The following is a 25255-nucleotide window of genomic DNA, read 5'->3' as shown; positions in this document are numbered from 1 at the left end:
GAGGGTCATCTCTAGTTGAATCTGATAAGCCTTAAAAGAATGATCCAAAGATAACGACATTGGAAATTCCCCAAGTAAACAGCCCGACCAAATTACATTAAAGCTGATCAACAAGCCCCCTCACACTCTCAGAACGTCTGGGATATCATCTAAAATACAAATGAAATGATTCATATTGAATTTCTGGTGTGGAAGGACAGATACCTTCAAGCTCCATCATTAAGGGCCCCAACGAGGAGAAGTATGTTTCACCGAGGTTGAGAAGGATCGCCCCCCTCTTCCGGAGCGGCCGACGTCCCCCGGCCGGCAGGGGGAGCCACCGCGCACGGCCAGCGGCGGCGCGGGCAGGGCCTTTCTGGGAGGAGAGGAAGAAACGAGAGAGACGGCGAGAGGAAGTCGCGGTGGCACTCAGCTCCGCAGTCTCCGAGGCGGAGCTGGTGCTGGTCGCTGGCGGGAGCTGGACCACGCAGCCACGCTGGCTGCGCATGGAGCCGAGGACTCTCGCAGAGGCGGGATGCTCCCGCCCGGCGAGATCGGCGAGGCGTCGGCAACCCCGGTGAGGCGGCGCTGGTGGCCCGGGGAGGGGACACTGGTGGCCCAGTGAGGTGGCACATCTCCTAGGGGAGACTCTCTTGGTGAGGTGACCCTGGCACCTGGGGACGTGGTTCCCGTGGCCCGGGGGAGGTGGCCCTTGCAATCCTGGTGAGGTGGCACAGACCTCCCAGGGGAGGTAGTCCCTATGCAGTGGCTCCGGCGACCCCGGTGAGATGACACAGATCTCTGTGGGGAGGTGGCCCTGGCGGACGGGCAGGATGGCAGTGGTGGCCCCAGAGAGGTGGCCCGTTTTAGAACCTGCGTCAGACGGCCGTGGCCCTTCACGAAGGCCCCAGGGGAAGGGGCCTGGGACCTCGCAGTCCTCCAGTGGATGCCCTCTGGGAGCCCTGTATGAGTTCCATCTACCACTTCAGTCTTAATGTGTTTGTCACGCCTCTTCTGCTTCTAGTGCTGCTCTGAAAGTGGTGAGGAAAGGAAAAACGTCGAGGAGAAAAGTAAGCGACCCCAAACACCTTAGTGCTTTGTACCCAGCCATCTCGCCAAAACTCAGCCTTCCAGGGTCTGCATCCGAGAAGAGTCTTAGCCTGTTATCTTTTAGATGAAGTATCTTTTTTCTCTACAATATGCTTGCATTTACTGATTATCATTATACACATATTTTTGTCTTTCTAAAATGATAAACTATGGGATGATTTGGAGAAGAGCACTTCCTGACTCCTGCCCTGTGCAAGAACTAGTGTGGTTTTACTGGAGTTCTGCCTGTCAGACTGGCTTCAAAACAATTGGAGCCTGCCGGTTATTTTAATGAAGCAACAATTTATTAAGCATCAGGATTTGGAGGGGCTAATGATCTAGGAGAGATGACTGCCTCCTTAATTGGGTTCAAAGAAGTCAAATGATAGTTGTTTAGTTGTACTTTACCTTCAGTGAATTTGCAATTAAAGGTTGATCTGGCAAAATCGTCCCATTTGCAACAACATGGATGGGCCTGGAGCATATTATGTTAAGTGAAATAAGCCAGAAAGAGAAAGACAAACACTGTATGATCTCACTCATATGTGAAATATAAACCAACACATGGACAGAGAAAACTGGACTGTGGTTACCAGGGGCAGTGGGGGTCGGGGGTGGGGGGTGGGCACAAGGGGTGAAGGGAGTCATGTATATGGTGATGGACAAACAAAAATGTACAACCCAAAATTTCACAATGTTAGAAACCATTAAAACATCAATAAAAAAAAAAATATATATATATATTAAAAAAAAAAAAAGTTGATCTGGGAAGAGCACAGAGGATAGCTTGGATCCTGGGTCTTGGACTGGACAAGGCAGAGGGGAAAGGTCAGTACCTCCAATTCCTGCCTAGGACAGGAGCGTATGTCAGAGATGTGGACATTTGTCATTTTACTTTAATAAGCTAGGCATGGCAGGCTTTTGGAAATCAAGGAATCTTCAGGGGCTTTTGAAGTGAAATTTATTGGGGGAGGAAGGGGAAAAGCATGTAACAGCTATGCCATCAGAGGGTTATGGGATCTGCTGAACGTGACAAATAGTCTGGGAATGAGTAGTGGTAAGAGAAGGGTGTCTACATTACCATATTGGATTTAGGAGTTGGGCTTGCCCCTCACGTTGTCTACTGATACCATCGGCCTCAGAGAGAAAGCTCTGAGTAGTCCACAGTACTTGACAGTCGTAGCTGCCACAGTTCAGCTCCTTTTCCTTGGAGGATTTGAGAGTACCCCATATCTTTCAGTGAAACCCCTCCCTTTTCCACCTTTACCTTGTTCAGATGCTCAGAGAGTTGATGCCTACTGAGCTGTCATTTTAGTAAAATCATAGATGCAGACTGTAGACTTTGTCCTTGTCCTTCCTTTAGTGGCTTGTTCAACTTCTTTGCAACTAGGAGTGCTCTTTACAAATAATAGAGAAAAAGAGAGACATAAAAACATCCTAAAACACCAGTGTGTCATTTTGAAGAATGTCATTTGATAAGGGTTATATCAAAAGAGTATAATTAAAAATAAAAGTGAACATAGAATTTACTCCCTAAGCTACAGCAACCTTAGCATTCACAAAACATTCCTTCTGCACATAGCCCTGTTTCTGTGTATCTGCAGGTGCACCACACAACTCATTTTATTTAAGATAAATAAATAAAGACATTGTGACTCCGGTGCATAATAGTAGATGGATTTCTGTATCAATGAAGTTTGATGCAGACCAGCCAATTCTGCTCATATTTGAAGGAGAAGAAAATAAGAATATTGGGTTGAGAGTCAGGGAAACATGGATTTTAGTCCCATTTACAACCTTTAAATGTAGGCTGGGCAAATGTTATAGTTTATAGTTGGGAAGTTGAGGCATAGACTTATGCTAGTTTTGCTTCTACCTACTGGTGGGCTACTAGTTCTTATATGAACAAGCTTTTAATTCTTATAAGTTGACTAGAACAAAGGAAAATTTGTTGTTTAGGGGTTGAGGAAGAGGAACATACCCAGTATTAAACACACTGGTATATATTCTATTAATTTTTACGTAAAGAATTGAACAATATTTGATAGTTACATTTTGCATTTAGGCATATCTCTATTTAGATAGTCATATTTTCATTTTAGCATAAGTGACAGTTGTTTTAAACAGTTTTATTTATTTATTTATTTTTTTGTGAGGAAGATCAGCCCTGAGCTAACATCTGTGCTAATCCTCTTCTTTTTGCTGAGGAAGACCAGCTCAGAGCTAACATCTATTGCCAATCCTCCTCTTTTTTTTTTCCCCAAAGCCCCAGTAGATAGTTGTATGTCATAGTTGCACATCCTTCTAGTTGCTGTATGTGGGACGCGGCCTCAGCATGGCCGGAGAAGCGGTGCGTGGTGGGCCCCCGGGATCCGAACCCGGGCCGCCAGTAGCGGAGCGTGCGCACTTAACCACTAAGCCACGGGGCCGGCCCGACAGTTGTTTTAAAATGAGGCTGATTATAACCTCTTGCCTTTCCCTCATTGCTGTTGTCTTAAAACTTTAAAGATCCGAGTTCTACAGGGACAGCTCCAGGGAAGAAGAGGTGAAGTCCAACCAGTGTTGCTCCCCAGGAGGCTCTATATTGTTCCCCAGCTTTGTCGCTCATGCACACACCTGTTTTTTTTTTTTTAGAAATTGCTATAGTCCTTGTAACTACATACATGCTAGTACAATCACGCTTTTAATTTGTTCATAAACTCATCATGAGTGGTTTGTTTAGAGATAACCAAATCCTTCGGGCAAACCTGAAATAGAGAAATGCGCTGTGTGTTCAGGTTTATTCTAATGTTTCGTTTCTGTGAAGTCCACTTTCTTTCTCTGGGGCCTTATTTTATAGCATTTATTTTCATTTGGAGATCAATGGCTATTCTTCTTAAATTTTTACATTATCTTGTCTTGTTTTTTTCCCCCTAGGTACTACTCAAATCTCGGGAGATTAAGCCCCTGTGTATGGAATAATTCAAGTTGTAGACTGAGTAGAGTTGAGCATGTTTAATGTCAGGGAACTTACTGACTGCACAGTGAAATGGAGTTACCATTATACCAAGTTTGACCCAAATTTCAGGTTTCCTAAGCTTCTTCAGGAAGAAGGAAGTAATAATTAACCAAAAGGGGATCGCTTACACTTGGAAGCAGATACTTCAGGGGGAAGCAGTGTATCTTAGTGCACTGGCGTGGAGTAGAAGGAGAAGGATGTGGCAGCCACTGGGGGTCCTGTCCTTCTTTGCCGAGAAGCTGCTGTGGGACTTCAGGTTTCTCTGGGGTTCAAGGCACGTTCAGAAAGCCACGCTGACACAGAGGTCAGCAAAGGTAGCTGGAGATACTCTGGAAGAGAGGAGCAGTGCTGTCTGTCCGCAAATTTAGGACAGTGGGAAATAATTTAATTGCCTGTGAAGTGGGTTCTGTGTTTACTAGGAATTTGTTTTCTTAAGTGTTTTGTTTAAATATAAATTGAAAATTTTTTGTTTATATATTTGAATCTTGCCTCATTCCGCAATAAATTAGAGGTAACTTAAATTGCTTAATCATGTCTTAAAAATTCTGGATAGAAGAAGGTATAGACTCTTGCAGAGTGAAAAACTGGCCTTGAAATAGAGGAAATGATCAATTTTCAAGCGTGAAATAAGGAGTGGACTCTTTGGGAAATTTCACTAAATGGGACGAGAGCAGAGAAACACAGTGTTCTGTTTTCACTTGGTGGTGTTTGCTTTGTTATAGAAAATGTTGCCTCTGCCACCACTCTTCTCAAGAAACGGCTTCAGGGTTCCAAGTCAGCTGTTTTTGTCACATTTAATAAGTCCAGTGTGCATTCATCCAAGTCTAGTTTTAGTTTATTTGCCATGGAAAGAATCTCACTTTAGACTGTACAATGTAGTGGTTGCATCAGCCATTTTGATTTTTTCCTAGTAATTTGTGTTTTCTCTCATATTCCCTTTTTTTTTTCTGTTTCTGACATGGACATCTTTGTACAATGGCATTTGAAGCTTGTAAAACTTTTTTACTCTTACATGAGGAGTTTTTACTCATTGGTCACTCTTTCAAATTTTTTTCATATACGTGAAATGTTTTAATACTATTGTTTTTCTTAACATTTTATTTATTTATTTATTTTTCCCTTTTCCTCCCCAAAGCCCCAGTAGATAGTTATATGTCATAGATACACATCCTTCTAGTTGCTGTATGTGGGACGCAGCCTCAGCATGGCCAGACAAGCGGTGCGTCGGTGTGCGCCCGGGATCCCAACCCGGGCCGCCAGCAGCAGAGCGAGCGTGCTTAACCGCTAAGCCACGGGGCCGGCCCAACGGCCCCATTTCTTAACATTTTAAAACCAGAGTCCTCCTTTGGTGTTATTCTAGTCCATACCATCTGGTTCCTTACAAATTTTAAGTATATTACTAATTTAGTAGCAACTGCATTAATAAAATCAGATTTGACCTTTTTTTTCCTCAGTAATAAAATAGATTCTTAAGGTATAAGTTCTTCTGGAAAAGTTTAATATCTGCTTATAACTGCATTGTCCTGTCAACATCTGTTGAAACTTGGGTCGGCCCCGTGGCTTAGCAGTTAAGTGCGCATGCTCCGCTGCTGGCGGCCCGGGTTTGGAACCCCGGTTGCCCACGGACGCACCACTTCTCCGGCCATGCTGAGGCCGTGTCCCACATACAGCAACTAGAAGGATGTGCAGCTATGACATACAACTATCTACTGGGGCTTTGGGGGGGAAAAAACATAAATAAATAAAACCTTAAAAAAAAAAAAATCTGTTGAAACCTGTAGTTACTAGGACAGACTTCAGGAATTTTTCTCTCTCTGAATTTCCTCAGCTCTTAAGCATTTTGTAGTACTTGATCAATAGATTGCTTTAAGCTATTCCTTAGGGTATTTTTGTGTATATATAAAAATACTCAAATGGATAAATACATATATAGTATCGGTATATATATGTATTTATATAATGTGTATATATGCATATATGCATATACATGTATATGCACTATAGATATATTCATTTGGGTATGTTTTTGTGTGTATAGATATATATTTGTGTATATATAGTATACATGTATATACACAAAAATATCATATACAGTGCTTTCTTTAAATTATTAACTTTTGAGGGTGGATATATTGCCTTGTGTATCTCTTGTATTTCCTTTAACTCCATAGTACTTAGTGGAGTAATTGTTATTCTTTCATTTTAGGTGACGTAAACATTGCAGCTCTTGTTGGAAATGAACAAGTTGGTGAAGGTGCAGATAATGGTGATCTCCCTTCCTATGTGTCTGCATTTATAGAGAAGGAAGTTGGAAATGACCTTACATCTTTAAAGAAACTTGATAAACTCATAGAACAGATGACAGAAAGTAAAATGCAGTTGGAAGAACAGGTAAATACTACAACTCATTGAAATGACATCAGTAGTATACTCACTATAATTAACATACTATAGACATAACCGTTATTATACAGGGAATTTTGAAGATATAGTCTGTGACAAATAGTCTAATCATTTTAAACTGTTTAATACGTTTTAAGGGCCTACAGTGTGCTAGGTATTTTACAAGTTATATAAAAGACAAAGTTCCTGCTGATGTGATTTATGTCTTGAAAACATAATGATTGCTAACATTTTAAGTAGCTTTTTAGGGCCGGCCCCGTGGCTTAGCGGTTAAGTGCACGCGCTCTGCTGCTGGCGGCCCGGGTTCGGATCCTGGGCGCGCACCGATGCACCGCTTCTCCGGCCATGCTGAGGCTGCGTCCCACATACAGCAACTAGAAGGATGTGCAACTATGACATACAACTATCTACTGGGGCTTTGGTGGGGGGGGATTAAAAAATTAAGTAGCTTTTTATACCATGACTTTTTTTAAATTGATGTCTTAATAGTTTATAACATTGTGAGATTCCAGTTGTGCATTATTATTTGTCAGTCACCACATGAATGTGCCCCTTCACCCCTTGTGCCCACCCTCCAATCCCCTTCCCCCTGGTAACCACCAAACTTCTCTCTGTCCATGTGTTAGTTTATATTCCACGTATGAGTAAAGTCATATCGTCTTTGTCTTTCTCTGTCTGGCTTATTTCACTTAACATAATACCCTCCAGGTCCATCCATGTTGTTGCAAATGAGACAATTTTGTCTTTTTTTTATCGCTGAGTAGTATTCCATTGTATATATATATCACATCTTCTTTATCCAATCATCTGTCGATGGACACTTGGGTTGCTTCCACTTCTTGGCTATACTGAATAATGCTGCAGTGAACATAGGAGTGCATAAGCCTCTTTGAATTGTTGATTTCTATACAATGACTTCTAAAGGGCTTTTGTAAGTACATAATTTGACAGTATACAAAAATGTTGTAATGCCGTCATTCCAAATTTTTTATATATGCACCCATAGGGAGAAAACATGAAAATAAGTAGAACATTGTAATAATGGTTATTTCTGGGTGGTTCTTTAACAGGTAATGTGTTTTCTCCATATCTTTCTGTATTTTCAAGTTTTTTCTTTTTACAGTGAACATATTACTTAAAATAATTTTTTAAAAACCCAACGACTGTAATCTTGAAGAAATAGATGGGTCCCTGTATTTGTAACAGTGTGTTTGTCAAAGATAAAAGATTTGTATCTTGTAACTACTACATTGGGTTAGGTAAACTCTGCGTGGTTATGTTGGTGTGTTAGCCCCAGGTTGTCAGTTGTCTTAAGTTTTCTCATCCCCAGCACCTTTGGCCTCCACATCTTCCTGTCTTTCCACCACCTCTACTGCTAGACCCTAAATTTAGCCCAGCCCCGTCCTCCTCTTCCACCCCTGTAGGCAAGTTGTTGTGGGCTCTCTTGGAGGAGATCATGCAGCTGAGTGGATGCATGGCAGCCCACAGGTGTGTCTTCAGCCCCACCTGACAGTCCTTCCATGGGAAGGTCGGCTCCTCTGCTACTTCCCTCAGCTGTTCTGCCAAATTCTCTCCAAGACACCTACCCAACCTGGCCATTCTCTCCTTTCCTTTTCCCAAACAGAAAAAATTGAGGCCATCTAGCGTGAACATATTAAACAGTCTACCCTATATTCCACAAACTTATTTGCAATCATTTCTATTTCTTAATTCAGCAGAGGATAAATCAAGGTAATCCTTATGCCCCAGATCCTACCTGCTGCTTCAGTGAGCTTGCTTCCGTCTTTTAGATTTTCATCCTCTGCTCCTCAGCCAGTTGTGAACCCTCAGCATGTGGACATACTCAGATCTTTTCCTTAAAAACTACACAAACAAAAAACCCTCCCCTCATCTTTTAGTAGGCGTTAGTCCCTTCCTTTTACTGTTAGGCTTCTTCAGAAAGTCATCTTACTTTGTATCTGTCTCCACTTACTAATTTGCTGTTTGCTCTTTGACCCAGTGTAATCAGGCTTGTTTTCATGATGACCATGGAAGCTTTGCTGAAGTCCCTAATTGAACCTTAAATTCAGCATGTCCAAAATTGTACTGATCCATCCCTTAAAATGCTTCTCTGTCTTGGAAAATGGCACCACCATCTGCCTGTCATTCAGGCTTGATACCTAGCAGCCTCCCTAGATTGCTCCTCATCATCCTTGCTCTACCCCATCACCAAGACGTCTGAGTTCCGCCTCCTTAGTGTCTCTGGTGTCCACCCCCTTGTTCCCACCCCTGCCGTCCACCGCAGTTCAGGGCTGCGTTCTCTCTTGCATTTGATGGTAGTTTGCCCATCTTCTGTTTTCTTCATACTGTCACAGTAACTATCTTTCTTTTTTATTCCTTACAGAAATTTTATTATAAGTAAATAAGCAAATATATATAAAATATGGTTATACAGTTAAAATCTTTTATGTATAGCAAGCATATATATACTTAACTTGTTACAATTAATGTAATATAGTACTTGTTTCTCTATCAATAGCTATAGATCTCTCTTTTTTAATGGTTTTATGGTATTCAAATATGGCTGTACCGTGATTTATTTAACCAGGACCTTACTGGTAGACATTTTTGCTGTCTCTAGTTTTTATTATTACAAATAATATGAGAATAAACACAATTGTTTATCACATTACCTTTCTAGATCATAAATCTAACTGAACTAATCCCTTATGAAAAACTCTTAATGGCTTCCCATTGTCTGTTGGATAAAGCCCAGATTCTTCTAAGGCACAAGATGCTCCCTCTGATCTTGTTGGTCTCTACCTGTCCAGGCTCGCCAGGCTCGCCTCTTCTCTCTGCATTTCTTTGAACTGTATTCTTTGCCCTACTTAGCTCCATGCTGTTCTCTTATCATGACTGAGCTGTTCCTTCTGCCTGGAATGCCCTTTCCTTTCAAAGTTCCCTGAGAAATTCCCACCCATCCTGCAAAGGGCTGGCACGGGCAACGCAAGCACAGTTGCCTTGCGACTCAAAACCTTGCTACTCAAAGTGTGGGGTCTTGTCAGAAATGCAGAATCTCAGTTTCTACTTCCAACTCCCTGAGTCCGAATTTGCGTTGTGACCAGCTCTCCAGGTGATTTGTGTACACAGTCAGGTTTGGGAAGCACCACCTTAGGGCACCATGACACCTAGCATGTCTCTTTTAGTGCATCAGTTCCACTGTTGAAATTGTTTACATCGCTCTTCTCTACCAACTGAGCTTAAGGGCAGAGGCTGTGTCATATTTATCTGTCCATCCCTCACCCAGTGCCTGGTACAGAGTAAGTGTCTAATCAGTGTTGATTAACTTAAAATTCCTCTAAAATAGTCTTTGTGTTGCACTGATGCCTAATATTTGCATATGTTTTTCCATATGCTGTAAGAAAAATTCGTTTAATAAATACCATATCTAAAGACATTACCTGGATATCATCTTACCAAGTCAGTGGTTCTCAACCTGGGCTTCAGTTGGAATCACACGGGGAACTTTTGCAAAATACAGATAACCAGACTTCTAGAATCAGAGCTTCATTGGTTTTTGAAGGAAAATAATTAGTAGATAAAGCATGTAAGTGTTCTGGCCGGACCTCCTGAGAGTGCTGAGCTTCATGAAGGCAGATCCAGAGATGCTTACTGGAGGCCAGTGTGATAGGCCTCCCTCTACAAATCTCCACACACAGCATTTCATGTTTAGGTTTCGTTGGTACGGGATGCAGAAATCAAACCTTTCTTTTGAAGCTTTTAATTGACATTTTTCAGTTCTATTAGAACAAACATGTATTTTGAAGGTAATGAACTAATAAAAAAGGTTATGAAAATTTTATCTGATTGCTGCTAATTTTTGTTTTTGTTTTTTTGGTATGGTTAGGTACTTACGATTTCATCAGAAATCCCTAAAAGAATTCAGAGTGCCTTAAAAAATGCAGAAGAATCAAAGCAATTCCTTAATCAGTTTCTGGAGCAAGAAACTCATCTCTCCAGTTCCATTAACAGTCATTTGCTGACCGCACAGCCCTGGATGGAAGATCTTGGGGCCATGATTAACCAAATTGAAGAAATTGAACGGCATCTTGCTTACCTTAAATGGATTTCACAGATTGAAGAACTAAGGTAAAATGGGCCCTTTGTTCTCATAATTATTATTTTCCTTTGAGGCTCTGTCTTAGAGAGTGCATGCATGCCATTAAATAATTGAGTTAATTAAAGAGTATAATAATGTAATTTTACCAGTTATGAAAATAGCATTATGATAATGATTCTTTTCCTTTATTGTGCATGAACATGAACTTTTCAGGGAGCTCAATTTGCATTTGAAAGAAAATAATCTCTTGGGGCCGGCCCCGTGGCTTAGCGGTTAAGTGCACGTGCTCCACTGCTGGCGGCCGGGTTCGGATCCCGGGCGCACACCTACGCACCGCTTCTCTGGCCATGCTGAGGCCGCGTCCCACATACAGCAACTAGAAGGATGTGCAGCTAAGACATACAACTATCTACTGGGGCTTTGGGGGGGAAAATAAAATAAATAAATAAATAAATAGAAAATAATCTCAGTAAAAATTTCAAGTCCTATAGTTGTATTGTGAACACATGATAAGAACTGTTGTTTATAATGCCAAGTTAATAAAACAACCCCTCGGTGTGGTAATAGTCCTCCTTACTTTTACTTTTTACAGATGGTCATTTAATGAAATGGATTGCTTTCCTTATAATTTAAATTTTTTTCAGTGGGAATCATCTAATAAGAGCTACACAATATTCTGGGGCCATCCCCGTGGTGTAGTGGTTAAGTTTGGCACGTTCTGCTTCGGTGGCCTGGGTTTGTGGCTTTGGATCCTGGGCACGGACCTATATCACTCGGCAGCCATGCTGTGGTGGTGATGCACATATAGAGTAGAGGAAGACTGGCACAGATGTTAGCTTAGGGCTAATCTTCCTCAGCAAAAAGAAAAAGGGAAAAGAGCTACACAATATTCTTAAGTGAATAACAGAGTTTTGTTACTTGTGGGGAGGGAAAAAAAGAAGTACTTGTTTTTGAATTGAATACATATTACTGGTGGTTGATTTTGAGTGTCTGGTATTGCCTTTCAAACAAGCTAAATTAACATTTCTGCCTAGATTGGTGAATTATTTGGTTTCTTTTTTTTTTTTTTCCGTGAGGAAGATCGGCCCTGAGCTAACATCTGCCAATCCTCCTCTTTTTGCTGAGGACGATTGGCCCTGGGCTAACATCCATGCCCATCTTCCTCCACTTTATATGGGACGCCGCCACAGCATGGCTTGCCAAGCAGTGCGTCTGTGCGCTCCTGGGATCCGAACTGGTGAACCCCGGGCTGCCGCAGCGGGGCACGCGCACTTAACCGCCCGCGCCACCGGGCTGGCCCCTTGGTTTCTTGATATAGTCCCCCAGCCCCTCCAAACTGTCCCGTCCTTGCTCTATTTTCACTACTCTTGCTTCAAAGCTGTCAGCAACCATTCATGTTGTCTGAGGACTTGAGGGAGAAAAGTCACCCTCGAGTCTTAATGTCCCATTATAAATATATCATAGTTACTATATTTTATGTTAGTTCTTCCAAAGAGTAATGCAGTATCGCTTTGTCCTGCGTATGTTTCCTGAGATTTTCAAGAATTTTACGTATCAGTACAGTATGAAATCTTTGTTTTGCATATATGAGTTTTAGGTTTACAGAAAATGCAATATGTCTAAGACTGTAGTGTTACTAGCTAACCCAGAAATTGACTTCAGCTTTTTAGAGCATCTCCTTCTTGTTTAGATTAATTATTTAATAAATCATTTGCAGGGGCCGGCTGGTGGCGCAAGCGGTTAAGTTTGCGTGCTCCACTGCGGCGGCCTGGGGTTCGCTGGTTCGGATCCCTGGCGCGCACTGACGCACTGCTTGGCAACCGGTGCTGTGGCGGCGTCCCATATAAAGTGGAGGAAGATGGGCATGGATGTTAGCCCAGGGCCAGTCTTCCTCAGCAAAAAAAGAGGAGGATTGGTAGACGTTAGCACAGGGCTGATCTCCTCACAATAAATAAATAAATAAATAGTTTGCAGTGAAGGAATTTTAAACCTTGCTTTATTTTACTTCATTTTTCCTTGCCCTTCTGAAAGAAAATACCAAGAAGGGGCAATATTAATAATCTTATATTAAGTAAAATAAATTGTTTAAAAGCTTCACTCTTGTGGTAGCCAAAGGAATAGGTTAATTAAAATAGGACTATGGTTATGGATAGCCTTTTTCTGATGTCGGAATTGTTTAAAAGAGAAACATGCCCAGGGAATCATATTAGAAATAGGAATCAAATTCATAATCAAGTAGAGAACAGTTATTTCTGTCTCTTTAATAACCTGTTCTTTCCCTTAGGTCTTTGTGATACATCTCTATTTCTAGCTTTCTTTTGGGCTCCTGAGATTTTCCTCATCTCCTAATTTCCCTCTAATGACCTGTTTCTTATTCTATAGCACTTTCTCTTTTTTTAAAAAAAAGTAGGGCCGGCCCCGTGGCTTAGGGGTTAGGTGAGCGCGCTCCGCTGCTGGCGGCCCGGGTTCGGGTCCCGGGCACGCACCGACGCACCGCTTGTCCGGCCATGCTGAGGCCGCCACCCACATACAGCAACTAGAAGGATGTGCAACTATGACAGACAACTATCTACTGGGGCTTTGGGGGAAAAATAAATAAATAAAATCTTTAAAAAAAAGTAGTTTTTTCTTCCTAGAACTAGCATCTTTATATTAACCCTGTTTGTTGAATAGCGCAGTATCATTACAGTACAGCAGAATCACTATGAATGAACGCTATTACCCTGGCGTTTCCTCTGCTCTGAATGTCATTCATGACTCAGTGTTGTGTGGAGATCTATATCATTGTATCCTAGAAAGCGGTACTCTCTTGTTCTCTGGTTACTTGTACATTTTAAATTCTTTTGTAACATTTGTACATGTCTTAAACATGGTAGTTTTTGTTTTAATGTAATGCAACACTTAGTTTGGATTTATATTTCTTTGAAGTGGGAATCAGTGAGGAGTTTTTAGATAATTTGCCATAATGCACCGGGAAGCACCTCATACAGGAGCAGTAGCTTGTGCATGCTACCTTCAAAACAGGCCCACAGAGAAGAGCTACCTGTGTCTTAATGGCAGAAATGGTGGATTTGTTGACACTCAATGGGGGAAAAAGAGTGTTTTCAATTCTGATAATAGCTATAAAAGACAGAATCTTTTGCAAATCTTAATAAAAATGATTAGAAAAGGAGAAGAAGGAAAAGTGAGAGAATGAGAGTAGGAGATGACAGAAATAGAAGTATACAAACAGCTTTGTATTCTTGTCGAGACCTTGAGGCAGTGACAGGGAAACAAAAGCAGCTCGTGGCAGAAGGAGAGGAAAAAATCCTCACGCATGGTGCAGCTGGGCAGTGGGAGTACACATTCCTCTCCCTAAGGAGGGCGCTGTGCCCACTCGAGGAACGTAACTGAAGAACACAGCAAACCAGGGGCAAGAGTCCCGGCTCGTCAGTCATCTTCCAGCGCGGTGGCCAAGCCCCCGGGGAGAATGCTAGTAGGCTGCCTAGAGGGCGGACACTTCAGATTTCCTGCAGGGGGTGACCCCTGAATTGAGATTAATTATTGAAAAGGTTACATTTTGTTCCTTATTCTTAGATAGCTTAAGATATGGAATGTGTTATTTTTATCAAAAGAAACATTTCATTTTTAAATAAAATGTTTTGCTTTATAGAGCCAGATATGCAAAATGGTAGCTCATGAGCTGAGTTTGTCCTGAAGACTTGTTTTATTTGTCTTAAAGAATTTGATTAATTGGTTTGATTTTACATGAAAATCTTGATTTCTGGTTTCTCTGGAAAAATTTTAAGATTTGGCCACATTGGACTCACCTTCCAGCGTGGCAGCAATAGGTTGAAGTCTTAGGGTGGGGCTAGTCCCCTCCCACTTTGCTTTTTTTATTTATTCTCCCTGTCAGGCCTCTGTAGGCATTTCAGTTTGCTGCCCTTGCTGTAGAGCTTACCTTAAATTTTATCTGGAACTTGGCTAACAGTAAGTTGAAAGGGCTGGCCTCTGAGCTGCCACCTCCTTAAGTTTCCTATAATCAAGTTGATCTGGGCAAAGTAAAGATGGAAGATGATCATATTTGACCTTACCAGATGCTACCCACATTATTCCCTTGGATTAAGATACTAAAGACTTCTGTAAAAGGCAGATTTATCAGAAATGTGTGGTGCCTGAGGGAATGTGACACAGGACAAGTCTGTTCTGTTGGGAGGAGTGGGAAGGGAAAGGTGGAGGGAGGTGTCCTGAACATGGGCCGCTGTTCTTAGAAGGATGATGAATTTGAGGACTCCAGGCTCCCAGAGACTTGGGTATCAGGTAAAAAAGCCACTTCCAAGTGGTGTTTCCTTCTTCCTTGGATGTTACTTTACATAAAACAGGAGGGAGAAGCAGTGCTTCTGTATTTGGAATTATTCTGAACTGTCTTTCAAGTTTGCTCTGCCTTGTTTGCAGCGATAACATTCAGCAATATCTGATGACCAATAATGTCCCAGAGGCAGCCTCTACTCTGGTGTCGATGGCAGAACTGGACATCAAGCTTCAGGAATCATCTTGTACTCATCTTCTTGGTTTCATGAGAGCCACTGTTAAATTCTGGCATAAAATTCTCAAGGACAAGCTTACAAGGTAAGGAATTTACCCATATTTCATGGTAATTGCTTTCAGATGGATATTTGGTGATCATTGTATTTTACTGAAATACATGTGTTACTTTTCTGTTACAGTGATTTTGAGGAAATTTTAGCACAGTTTCATTGGCCATTCGTTGCACCCTCTCAGTCTCAAACTGTTGGCTTAAGTCGACCAGCCAGTTCCCCTGAGATATACAGTAACCTGGAGACGCTGTTTTGTCAGCTTCTGAAACTACAAACCTCGTATCTTTGTTGGAGTTAAATCTTACTAAAATTTCTTTTTTCTAGAGTGGATTTATGGCAACAGAGTAAAACTTTTTGAAAGTGGCCAAGAAGCGAAATGGGAGTACTGGGTTTGGACTTGATCTGTATACGTCCATGGAGTGGTAGATTGTTCTCCTTCAAAGTGGATTCCATGTGGGTGGGAGGGCGTGGGTCAGTCTGAAATACATGACGGACCCAAGTTTGCATCACATATAGGTCTCTTGGGACGATAGAAAAAATGGGCAATTGGGAGGAAACTTTAGTGACTTAGTGTTAATTTAATAAAATGATTACTTGAATGTCTTTCCTTACTTACTACTATTCTTTATTTTAGGAAAGACTTACAGATTAATTCTAATAACATTTTCGTGTACTTTTTGCTGAAATCTTAAGTAAAAGTTGGATTACATATTATCTATATCATAATTAACTTTACTTAGTGTCTTATATGTCTCTTGGAAAAAGGTGTGTGTATATATACTACATACACACATATATGTATACATGCTTTTGATTCTTCTTCCTTGATTTGACTATGTCAGAGATGAATTACTTACTGAGCCAAAACAACTTCCAGAAAAGTACTCTCTTCCCGCATCCCCTTCTATCATCCTGCCCATCCAGATTATGCTGAGTCCCCTCCAGAAGAGGTTCCGGTATCACTTCAGAGGGAACCGGCAGACTAATGTCATAAGCAAGGTGTGCTTTGCCAACTCTTGTCCTTGGTTTTTATTAATAGCAGATGTTAAGGGTTTCTGTACTTTTGCTGGTTTAAGTTAAAATCTGATTCTGTTCACATTTCTGTTTTTTCTCTAAAGAGCTAAATTCCTGTTCTGTCACTGCCCTTTATGGATCTATTTTGGGATCTGTGTTGATATGTCATAGGAATCAGCTCACTTATTAGCACGTCATTTGAGCAGTTTCTCGAGTTTCCCTTGGGTGTGCTGTAGCATTTGCTGTGGCACTTTTTACAACTGGATCCACATGTGTTTCACTGTGCAAATTGCTCCTTCAGGTTTATAAATATATCAGAAACAGAAGTGAAAGTCAAAAGATAGTAGAGCACTAGCTTTTGAATAGAGGTGTTGATGCTAAAACAATTTGTAGCTGTGCAAGGGAGAGTATAGGAATAAGTGATGGGAATGGCTTTGAGGAAATTATCACCAACATTTATTTGAGGGACTATGCCATCTATATTGAGCACACTGTTGAGATTTTTCTTTAATTTGACCTGAAAAACAATCATAGGCCTTTGTTTTCAATGAAATTTGACTGAATTTGTTCAGAATTGTAACCTTGTTTGTTGCTAGTGGGTGGATCCCACCTTGTTGGTATCCTTGAGTTTTGCTACATCTAATGCAGTGCAAGTAGCAGAGGGGTTCAGTGTTTTGAATTAAGTGTTATTAAATGCCAGATTACACCAGGCATTGTATATATTGTATATACATGAGTTTATATAGAATTTTAAAGGAATCAAGGGATGGGCAGTTATGTTTGCATAAGAGGGAGCAGAGTGGCAGTGGATTTCTGGTTCTTAAATTCAGCTTGTTCTTTTGTACTTTTTGGGTCTCCTCCTTTTTTGGATGAGGTGTTGGTGGACAGAAGAGTAGAACCAATTAGTACGTAGTAAGTGAAACAAAGCAATAAACCTAAAGCTGTAGAGAGGCAGTAATAATTTAAGGTAAGAAGATTGTGAATCACGTTGGCTGCTTTTTAAAGTGTGGTTCCACTGGTCCTGGTACTCTGTCATCAAACCTTAACTGTGTAGCCCCTGAGATTAGAGACTGCCCCTTATTCATTTTTGTATTCCCAGCATCTAGCACACAACAGGGATTTACCATTTAGTGAATGTTTTTTTTTTTTTTTTTTTTTGCTGAATAAGGTTTGCCTTGAGCTAACATCTGTGCCAGTCTTCCTCTATTTTGTATATGGGTCGCTGCCACAGCATGGCCACCAATGAGTGGTGTAGGTCTGCACCTGGGAACTGAGCCCAGGCCGCTGAAGCAGAGCATGCCGAACTTAACCACAAGGTCACAGGGCTGGCTCCAACCATTCAGTAAATGTTTTTGAATCCCTGTCCAACAAAACTTTGAAGGTTTGTAGAATCATCTCTAGGGATGATTTAAAAAGCCACATACTTAGATTTCCTTTTCTATAATTATACCTGTTTTAAGGCATTTTTTGTAATGCAGACAAGCCAAATTTTTTTCTTAATTTTTACCTTTTGAAAAGAAAAAGCAGAAGAAAATAATGTATAAAAATTATTTTGGGCTTGGCCCCGTGGCCTAGTGGTTAAGTTCAGTGCAGCCTGGATTCAGTTCCCGGGGCAGACCTACACCACTTGTTGGCGGCCATGCTGTGGCGGCGACCCACATACAAAACAGAGGAAGATTGGCACAGATGTTAGCTTAGGGCAAATCTTCCTCAGGAAAAAAAAAAAATTTGGAATGTTATTTCAAAAGAAACAATTTAAAGGCCATCAGTTCTTTGTAATACTACTCATCATTTTACATATTTCTAAAGTGCTAGGTTTTAAATGTATATGGCACTGTATATTTATGAGTTTATTGATTTAAGCCACATTATTGGAATTTGTTGGGAGTATATTGGGAAACATTTGATTATTAAGCCTTACATGAGTTTTAAGTTCAGAGTAGGAATTGTGCTCTTAGGTATAGGAATTTTCAGCTAAGTTTTGTAAGTGCTGTCTGTATATGATTAAATAGAGCCATTTAATTGTAACTTCCTAGTTGGAATGACTTAAGAATTCAAACTATTTTACCTCCTTTCTTAGCCTGAATGGTACTTGGCTCAGGTCCTTATGTGGATTGGGAACCACACTCAGTTTCTGGATGAGAAGATTCAGCCAATTTTAGACAAAGTAGGCTCTTCGGTCAATGCAAGGGTAAGAGACTCAGTCCTGCGCATTCCAGTTGGAGTTGTGTGTGTCCATGAATAACTTGTCATTTACATTACCTTATGCTTATGTATTTCTTGTAGCTTGAATTTTCTCGAGGCCTTATGATGCTGGTTCTTGAGAAGTTAGCTGCTGATATTCCTTGTCTGCTCTATGATGACAATCTCTTCTGTCATTTGGTGGATGAGGTGCTTTTGTTTGAAAGGGAGCTACACAGTGTTCACGGCTATCCTGGCACTTTTGCTAATTGTATGCATATTCTGTCAGAGGAAACCTGTTTTCAGAGATGGTTGACTGTGGAGAGAAAATGTAAGTGCTCATGTGGCCATGGGTGGGGAGAGATGTCTCTTTTTGTGTGTATTAATTTTTGGTGTTTTTCTCCTCCAGTTCTGGGTAAAAGCTAGAGCCATCTAAACTTTTCTTGGTCAGGGTTTACCAAATTGCCTTCAGAGGTCGTCTTATTTTCTTTTCTTCCCATCAAACTTCAGTTTTTCCTGGAATTGCACTCTACGTGTTTCTAGAGTGGAATATTCAAGCCGGTAGAGTATGTAGTTAACTGTTCTGTAGATTTTACCTACAGTATTTCTGCTCTTGGTAGAATCATTTTGGATGTAGTTATCTAGTCAGTATAACTCTTGTCGAGATTTTGGGTAGGGGTGGCAGGGAGAAGTAAAGCATCTTGTTTAACTCTAAAATAGAGCATGTTAAATATAGTGCAACTAGAAGGAGCTTGTGAATTTGTTTATTTTTTATAGAAAAGTCATCATTCCTAAAAAATTGTGCATTGAAAAATTAGGAATGACATAACTACTTAATTGACATGATCCTTTTTTCTGCATATCAGTTGCTCTTCAAAAAATGGACTCAATGCTTTCATCAGAAGCTGCCTGGATATCCCAATATAAGGATATCACTGATGTGGATGAGATGAAAGTTCCAGACTGTGCAGAAACTTTTATGATGCTACTCTTGGTTATAACTGGTAAGTATAAGTTTTTTAAGATATAACTTTGTTTTAAAAGTACTGACTCTTCACGTGGTACTTTTTCAGGTAGTTCAACAAAATTAATATTATATAGTGGTTATTATAATATCTTCAAATTCAGTTTCTATTTTGGCAGAACTCTAGCACAGTATTCTAGCTTTCGGATTTTTAAAAATTTAAGTAAGGTCTTAAATATTGTGATACATGAGGGGAAAATTCCTAAATTGTTACATAAAAGCAATTAAATAAGAATTTAATTTTATTATCTGAATCTTCTTGCCATTCACCTAACGTGTCTTCAGTAAATGGTGATTGACCTAAGTTTTTTTTTTTTTATTTTTTTAAATTTTTTTATTTATTTATTTTTCCCCCCAAAGCCCCAGTAGATAGTTGTATGTCATAGCTGCACATCCTTCTAGTTGCCGTATGTGGGACGCGGCCTCAGCATGGCCGGAGAAGCGGTGCGTCGGTGCACGCCCAGGATCGAACCCGGGCCGCCAGCAGCGGAGCGCGCGCACTTAACCGCTAAGCCACGGGACTGGCCCAACCTAAGTTTTAAATATTTTCTTCACCTTGATATATGAAAGATTGCAGAAGAGTAAAATAATAAAGTAACTTTAAGGATTGGAGTACTAATAGGAACTCTTCTTATAGTGTAAGAAAGTTCTGGCCGCGGGGTGCCTAGCAGCCCCTAGCCCTGGTTGGTCTGTAGCTGTCCACATTGCCCCATGGCAGGCCTGCTGCTTCTCCAGGTGCCACTGAACCCTCATTGCCACTGTCCTCCTCTGTCTTGTCCATTTCTTGGGTCTGAAGAAGTGTCATTCTAGCCTAGTCAGTAAATAATTCCATATTCTTAACTGTAAGAAAAATATGAAAAACACTAAAACACAAAAAGTATGTAACCTATAACTCTGTCATGGACAGTATCAAAAACCTTCATGTGTCACCTTTCTCCACAGACAGGTATAAAAATCTTCCTCCAGCTTCCCGAAAGCTGCAGTTCCTGGAGTTACAGAAGGACTTAGTAGATGATTTTAGGATACGATTAACTCAGGTGATGAAGGAAGAGACCAGAGCTTCCCTTGGCTTTCGATACTGTGCAATTCTTAATGCCGTGAACTATATCTCAACAGTACTAGCTGATTGGGCTGACAACGTTGTAAGTAAACGTGCTTTTATAGTAAATAATATATTAGTAGTTTGAATAATTTTACCTTTGGAATTTTGAATCTATAGCAAGCAAAAATATACATTAGGCAGAATAACAATTAGGCCAAACTTAAGAGTTGTGATTAAAGTACATATTTTTCTCAATCAAGTCTCAATGGTTAAATAATCCTAAATATTTTAATCATTGGAAAAGAAAGCCAACCTTTTTCATGAAATAGTTATTTATAGAATGAACCTTTTTCCTCTTTAGACTTCATAGTTGGGAAATATTCATGTAGGCTAATTGCTATCTCAGAAAAAGCTCAGATTGAATAATGGTGTCAAAATCAATAAAATTCAGGACTTTAAGGGAAATAAAATAGAAACACTTGATACCTCTTGAATGCCTTCAAAACATGACAAATTATAAAGAATCACAAAAATAGAAACTTTTTTAACATTTATTTTACATTAAAAAATTATTTGTTTTGTTTATTTTCAAATGTATACAAGAGTAAATAGAGTAGTAAAATGAACTCCCATGTGCCTGTCACCCAGCTTCTCATACCAACTTTGTTTCGTTTGAACCTCACTTTAAACCTCTTCTCCACTCCCAGGCTTGATTATTTTGAAGAAGATCTCAAATATCATATTTCATGGTAACTATTTCAAAATGTAGCTCTAAAAGATAAGAACTTCTTTTTAAAAAAACATAACCACAATACCATTATCACATCCAAAAAAATTAATATTTTATATTCGGAGGTGTATTTTAAATAAATCTAAAATTCAAAACCTTAGTTCCAGTTAACAAGTAAGGCCTTTTACCTCCAAGAATTGTACTTATCCTTCCTCTCTCCATGCAGATTCCACGTGTTGGAATTTGAACAGATTTGTGCGTGGACAGATTTGACTTGCCTAAATATAATAATTAAGTAGTAATTTATTTTTATTCTTGTTATTAATCCAAGGAATATATTGGCTATCAGAGCTTCTGGTAACCAGGTTTTCCAAAGTGTACTTCCAGCCAAAAGTGAAGAACTTTAATTAGCCTTTATAGCCTTAAGATAAGTAGATTACTTCCTTTAGATGTAGATCACATTAAAGTGATGTTGGGGCCTCCACGACCTCCTCCTTGGCGGGTGCCCTCGGTTAGGGATCACTGTTCTGAGATCATTAGCAGCTGAGACAGAGTCAGCCTGGGTTTTCACCAGTGTGTCCCATGAAGTAGGTTTCATGACAGAAAGTATTAACAGACCATAAAATAGTGAAATATGCATTTAACAGTGAAAAAACTATACTGAGGATAATGAATATGAAGATACATTATAGATGTAAAGTATTATATAATTGTGTCATGAAAACTGACAGGAAAGTTAAACAACAATAATTTTAACTAAAGATTTAAAAATACCACTTTTAAAATGTGATAGATAAGGTGGAATTGAAAAATTAGAGTTAAATGATTAGAAAGATTGATTATCTGCACATTGGTGATAAATTCACAGTATACTAAGGGAAACATAATTTTTGAGTGTGTCCAGATGAGGCACAAACATGGACAAGGTAAATTAATTTAAAATTTCTGTACTTTGTCAAATCTTAATGCAATAAAATAAAAAATAAAAGCAGAAATGAAATATAATCAAACACAGACATTTTAAAATATTTAATGCCCCAGGGCCGGCCTGGTGGCGTAGTAGTTAAGTTTGCGAGCTCTGCTTCGTCGGCCCGGGGTTCAGATCCCAGGGCGCAGACCTATACATCGCTTATCAAGCCATGCTGTGGCGGCGTCCCATATAAAGTAGAGGAAGATGGGCATGGATGTTAGCCCAGGGCCAATCTTCCTCAGCAAAAAGAGGAGGATTGGCAACGGATGTTAGCTCAGGGCTAATCTTCCTTACACACACAAAAAAGAATTAAAAAAAAAAAATTTTAATGTCTGGATTAGGGAGCAGGTCCCGAAATCACAAGAATGTATTTTAAATTATGAATTTATGACAGCTGTGGTATACTGCTAATGTATTATATAATTCATTTTGTTCTATATATAAAAAAATTATGGTATACTGCTAAAGCATTATATAGAAGAAAATATATTCCTTTACTGTGAAAGGAAAAACAAAACAGTTTTTATCTTAAATACAGGGTCATAAGCCAAAATAAATATACTAATAACAGATATAAACAAGATAAAAATCTGAGAAACACAATCATAGTTTATTCTAATCTGCACTCTTTGGCTATGACTTAGTACTTATTTAAAGCCTTTTTTCTACAAAAATGTTAACTGAAATCTTTGTGCATAATGTCATTCTGTTGAGCAAAGAAAATAAGACAAAATAATTATTTCAAAATGAATATAATATAGAGTGTAATGATCAAGCATTTATCAAGTCCCCTAATCAGAATACATTCATTCACTGTGTACTTTTATATGTCATGCTCCTAATTTTAGTAAGTACTTGATTCACTCAGCCCCCACACTGCTCCACTCTCTGCTAAGCTTCTTCAATTGTATGAAACAAATTGTCATTCTTGATTCTTGTGCCAAATGATCTAATAAAAAACTCATTCAGGGCCAGATTTTTAGCTTCAGCAAAATATTTGTAGAACATCATTAACTACTTTACTCAGTGCTGTAGTCTGTTAACAAAGATGAATTGGCCATTGTCCCTATCCTGAGAAAAATTTTTTTTTTTTTTTTGATTTTTATTGATATTTTAATGGTTTCTAACATTGTGAAATTTTGGGTTGTACATTTTTGTTTGTCCATCACCCCATATATGACTCCCTTCACCCCTTGTGCCCACCCCCCACCCCCACTTCCCGGGTAACCACAGTCCAGTTTTCTCTGTCCATGTGTTGGTTTATATTCCACATATGAGTGAGATCATACAGTGTTTGTCTTTCTCTTTCTGGCTTATTTCACTTAACATAATACGCTCCAGGCCCATCCATGTTGTTGCAAATGGGACGATTTTGTCTTTTTTTATGGCTGAGTAGTATTCCATTGTATATATATACCACATTTTCTTAATCCAATCGTCAGTCGAGGGACACTTAGGTTGCTTCCACTTCTTGGCTATGGTGAATAATGCTGCAATGAACATAGGGGTGCATAAGCCTCTTTGGATTGTTGATTTCAGGTGCGTTGGATAGATTCCCAGTAGTGGGATGGCTGGATCATAGGGCATCTCTATTTTTAATTCTTTGAGGAATCTCCATACCGTTTTCCATAGAGGCTGCACCAATTTGCATTCCCACCAGCTGTGTATGAGGGTTCCTGTTTCTCCACATCCTCTCCAACATTTGTTGTTTTTTGTCTTGGTGATTATGGCCATTCTAACGGGCGTGAGGTGGTATCTTAGTGTTGTTTTGATTTGCATTTCCCTGATGATTAGTGATGTTGAGCATCTTTTCATGTGCCTATTGGCCATCTGTATATCTTCCTTGGAGAAGTGTCTGTTCATTTCCTCTGCCCATTTTTTGATCGGGTTGTTTGTTTTTTTGTTGTTCAATTGTGTGAGTTCTTTATATATTATGGAGATCAACCCCTTGTCAGATGTATGTTTTGCAAATATTCTCTCCCAGCTGGTTGGTTGTTTGTTCATCTTGATTCTGATTTCATTTGTCTTATAAAAGCTCTTTAGTCTGATAAAGTCCCACTTGTTTATTTTTTCTTTAGTTTCCCTAGTCTGGGTAGGCATGTCATCCGAAAAGATTCCTTTAAACCCAATGTCAAATAGTGTGTTGCCTATATTTTCTTCTATGAGTTTTATAGTTTCAGGTCTCACCTTCAGGTCTTTGATCCATTTTGAGTTAATTTTTGTGAATGGCGATAGCACATGGTCCACTTTCATTCTTTTGCATGTGGCTGTCCAGTTTTCCCAACACCATTTATTGAAGAGACTTTCCTTTCTCCATTGCATGTCCTTAGCACCTTTGTCGAAAATTAGCTGTCCGTATATGTGTGGTTTTATTTCTGGGCTTTCAATTCTGTTCCATTGATCTGTGTGTCTGTTTTTGTACCAGTACCATGCTGTTTTGATTACTATTGCTTTGTAGTATGTTTTGAAGTCAGGAATTGTGATGCCTCCTGCTTTGTTCTTTTTCTTTAGGATTTCTTTAGCTATTCGGGGTCTTTTGTTGCCCCATATAAATTTTAGTATTCTTTTTTCTATTTCTGTGAAGAATATCATTGGGATTCTGATTGGGATTGCATTGAATCTGTAGATTGCTTTAGGTAATATAGACATTTTAACTATGTTTATTCTTCCAATCCACGTGCATGGGATATCTTTCCATTTCTTTATGTCATCGTAGATTTCCCTCAATAATGTCTTGTAGTTCTCATTGTATAGGTCCTTCACCTCCTTGGTAAGATTTATTCCTAGGTATTTTATTCTTTTTGATGCAATTGTAAATGGTATTATCTTTTTGAGCTCTCTTTCTGTTAGTTCATTATTAGCATATAGAAATGCAACTGATTTTTGTAGATTGATTTTGTACCCTGCAACTTTGCTGTAGTTGTTGATTGTTTCTAACAGTTTTCCAACAGATTCTTTAGGGTTTTCTATATATACAATCATGTCATCTGCAAATAGTGAGAGTTTCACTTCTTCGTTACCTATTTGGATTCCTTTTATTCCTTTTTCTTGCCTAATTGCTCTGGCCAAAACCTCCAGTACTATGTTGAACAGGAGTGGTGAGAGTGGGCAGCCCTGCCTCGTTCCTGTTCTCAGAGGAATGGCTTTCA

The 25255-nt window shown here is 39.6% G+C and overlaps 1 protein-coding gene across 3 annotated transcripts in view; it reads left to right on the top strand.

The window, feature by feature from the left end:
• Window positions 1-404: 404 nt before the first annotated feature.
• Window positions 405-25255, top strand: part of RINT1 (RAD50 interactor 1) — a 33789-nt gene continuing 8938 nt past the window's right edge. Inside the window, exons 1-11 of one of the 3 annotated variants that reach the window (XM_058523584.1) lie at window positions 405-556; window positions 1004-1049; window positions 6273-6457; window positions 10356-10597; window positions 15003-15176; window positions 15275-15424; window positions 15988-16144; window positions 18240-18350; window positions 18446-18671; window positions 19207-19344; window positions 20307-20506. In XM_058523584.1, the coding sequence (XP_058379567.1) occupies window positions 515-556; window positions 1004-1049; window positions 6273-6457; window positions 10356-10597; window positions 15003-15176; window positions 15275-15424; window positions 15988-16144; window positions 18240-18350; window positions 18446-18671; window positions 19207-19344; window positions 20307-20506 (1671 nt within the window). In that variant the 5' untranslated portion in view covers window positions 405-514. Of the gene's footprint in view, window positions 557-1003; window positions 1050-6272; window positions 6458-10355; window positions 10598-15002; window positions 15177-15274; window positions 15425-15987; window positions 16145-18239; window positions 18351-18445; window positions 18672-19206; window positions 19345-20306; window positions 20507-25255 lie in introns of those variants that run through there. The other 2 variants (XM_058523592.1, XM_058523602.1) reach the window with 2 other exon arrangements.

Source organism: Diceros bicornis, chromosome 3, assembly GCF_020826845.1.
Source record: "Diceros bicornis minor isolate mBicDic1 chromosome 3, mDicBic1.mat.cur, whole genome shotgun sequence".
Taxonomy (NCBI): Eukaryota; Metazoa; Chordata; class Mammalia; order Perissodactyla; family Rhinocerotidae; genus Diceros; species Diceros bicornis.
This window is presented reverse-complemented; position numbering and strand designations above follow the sequence as displayed.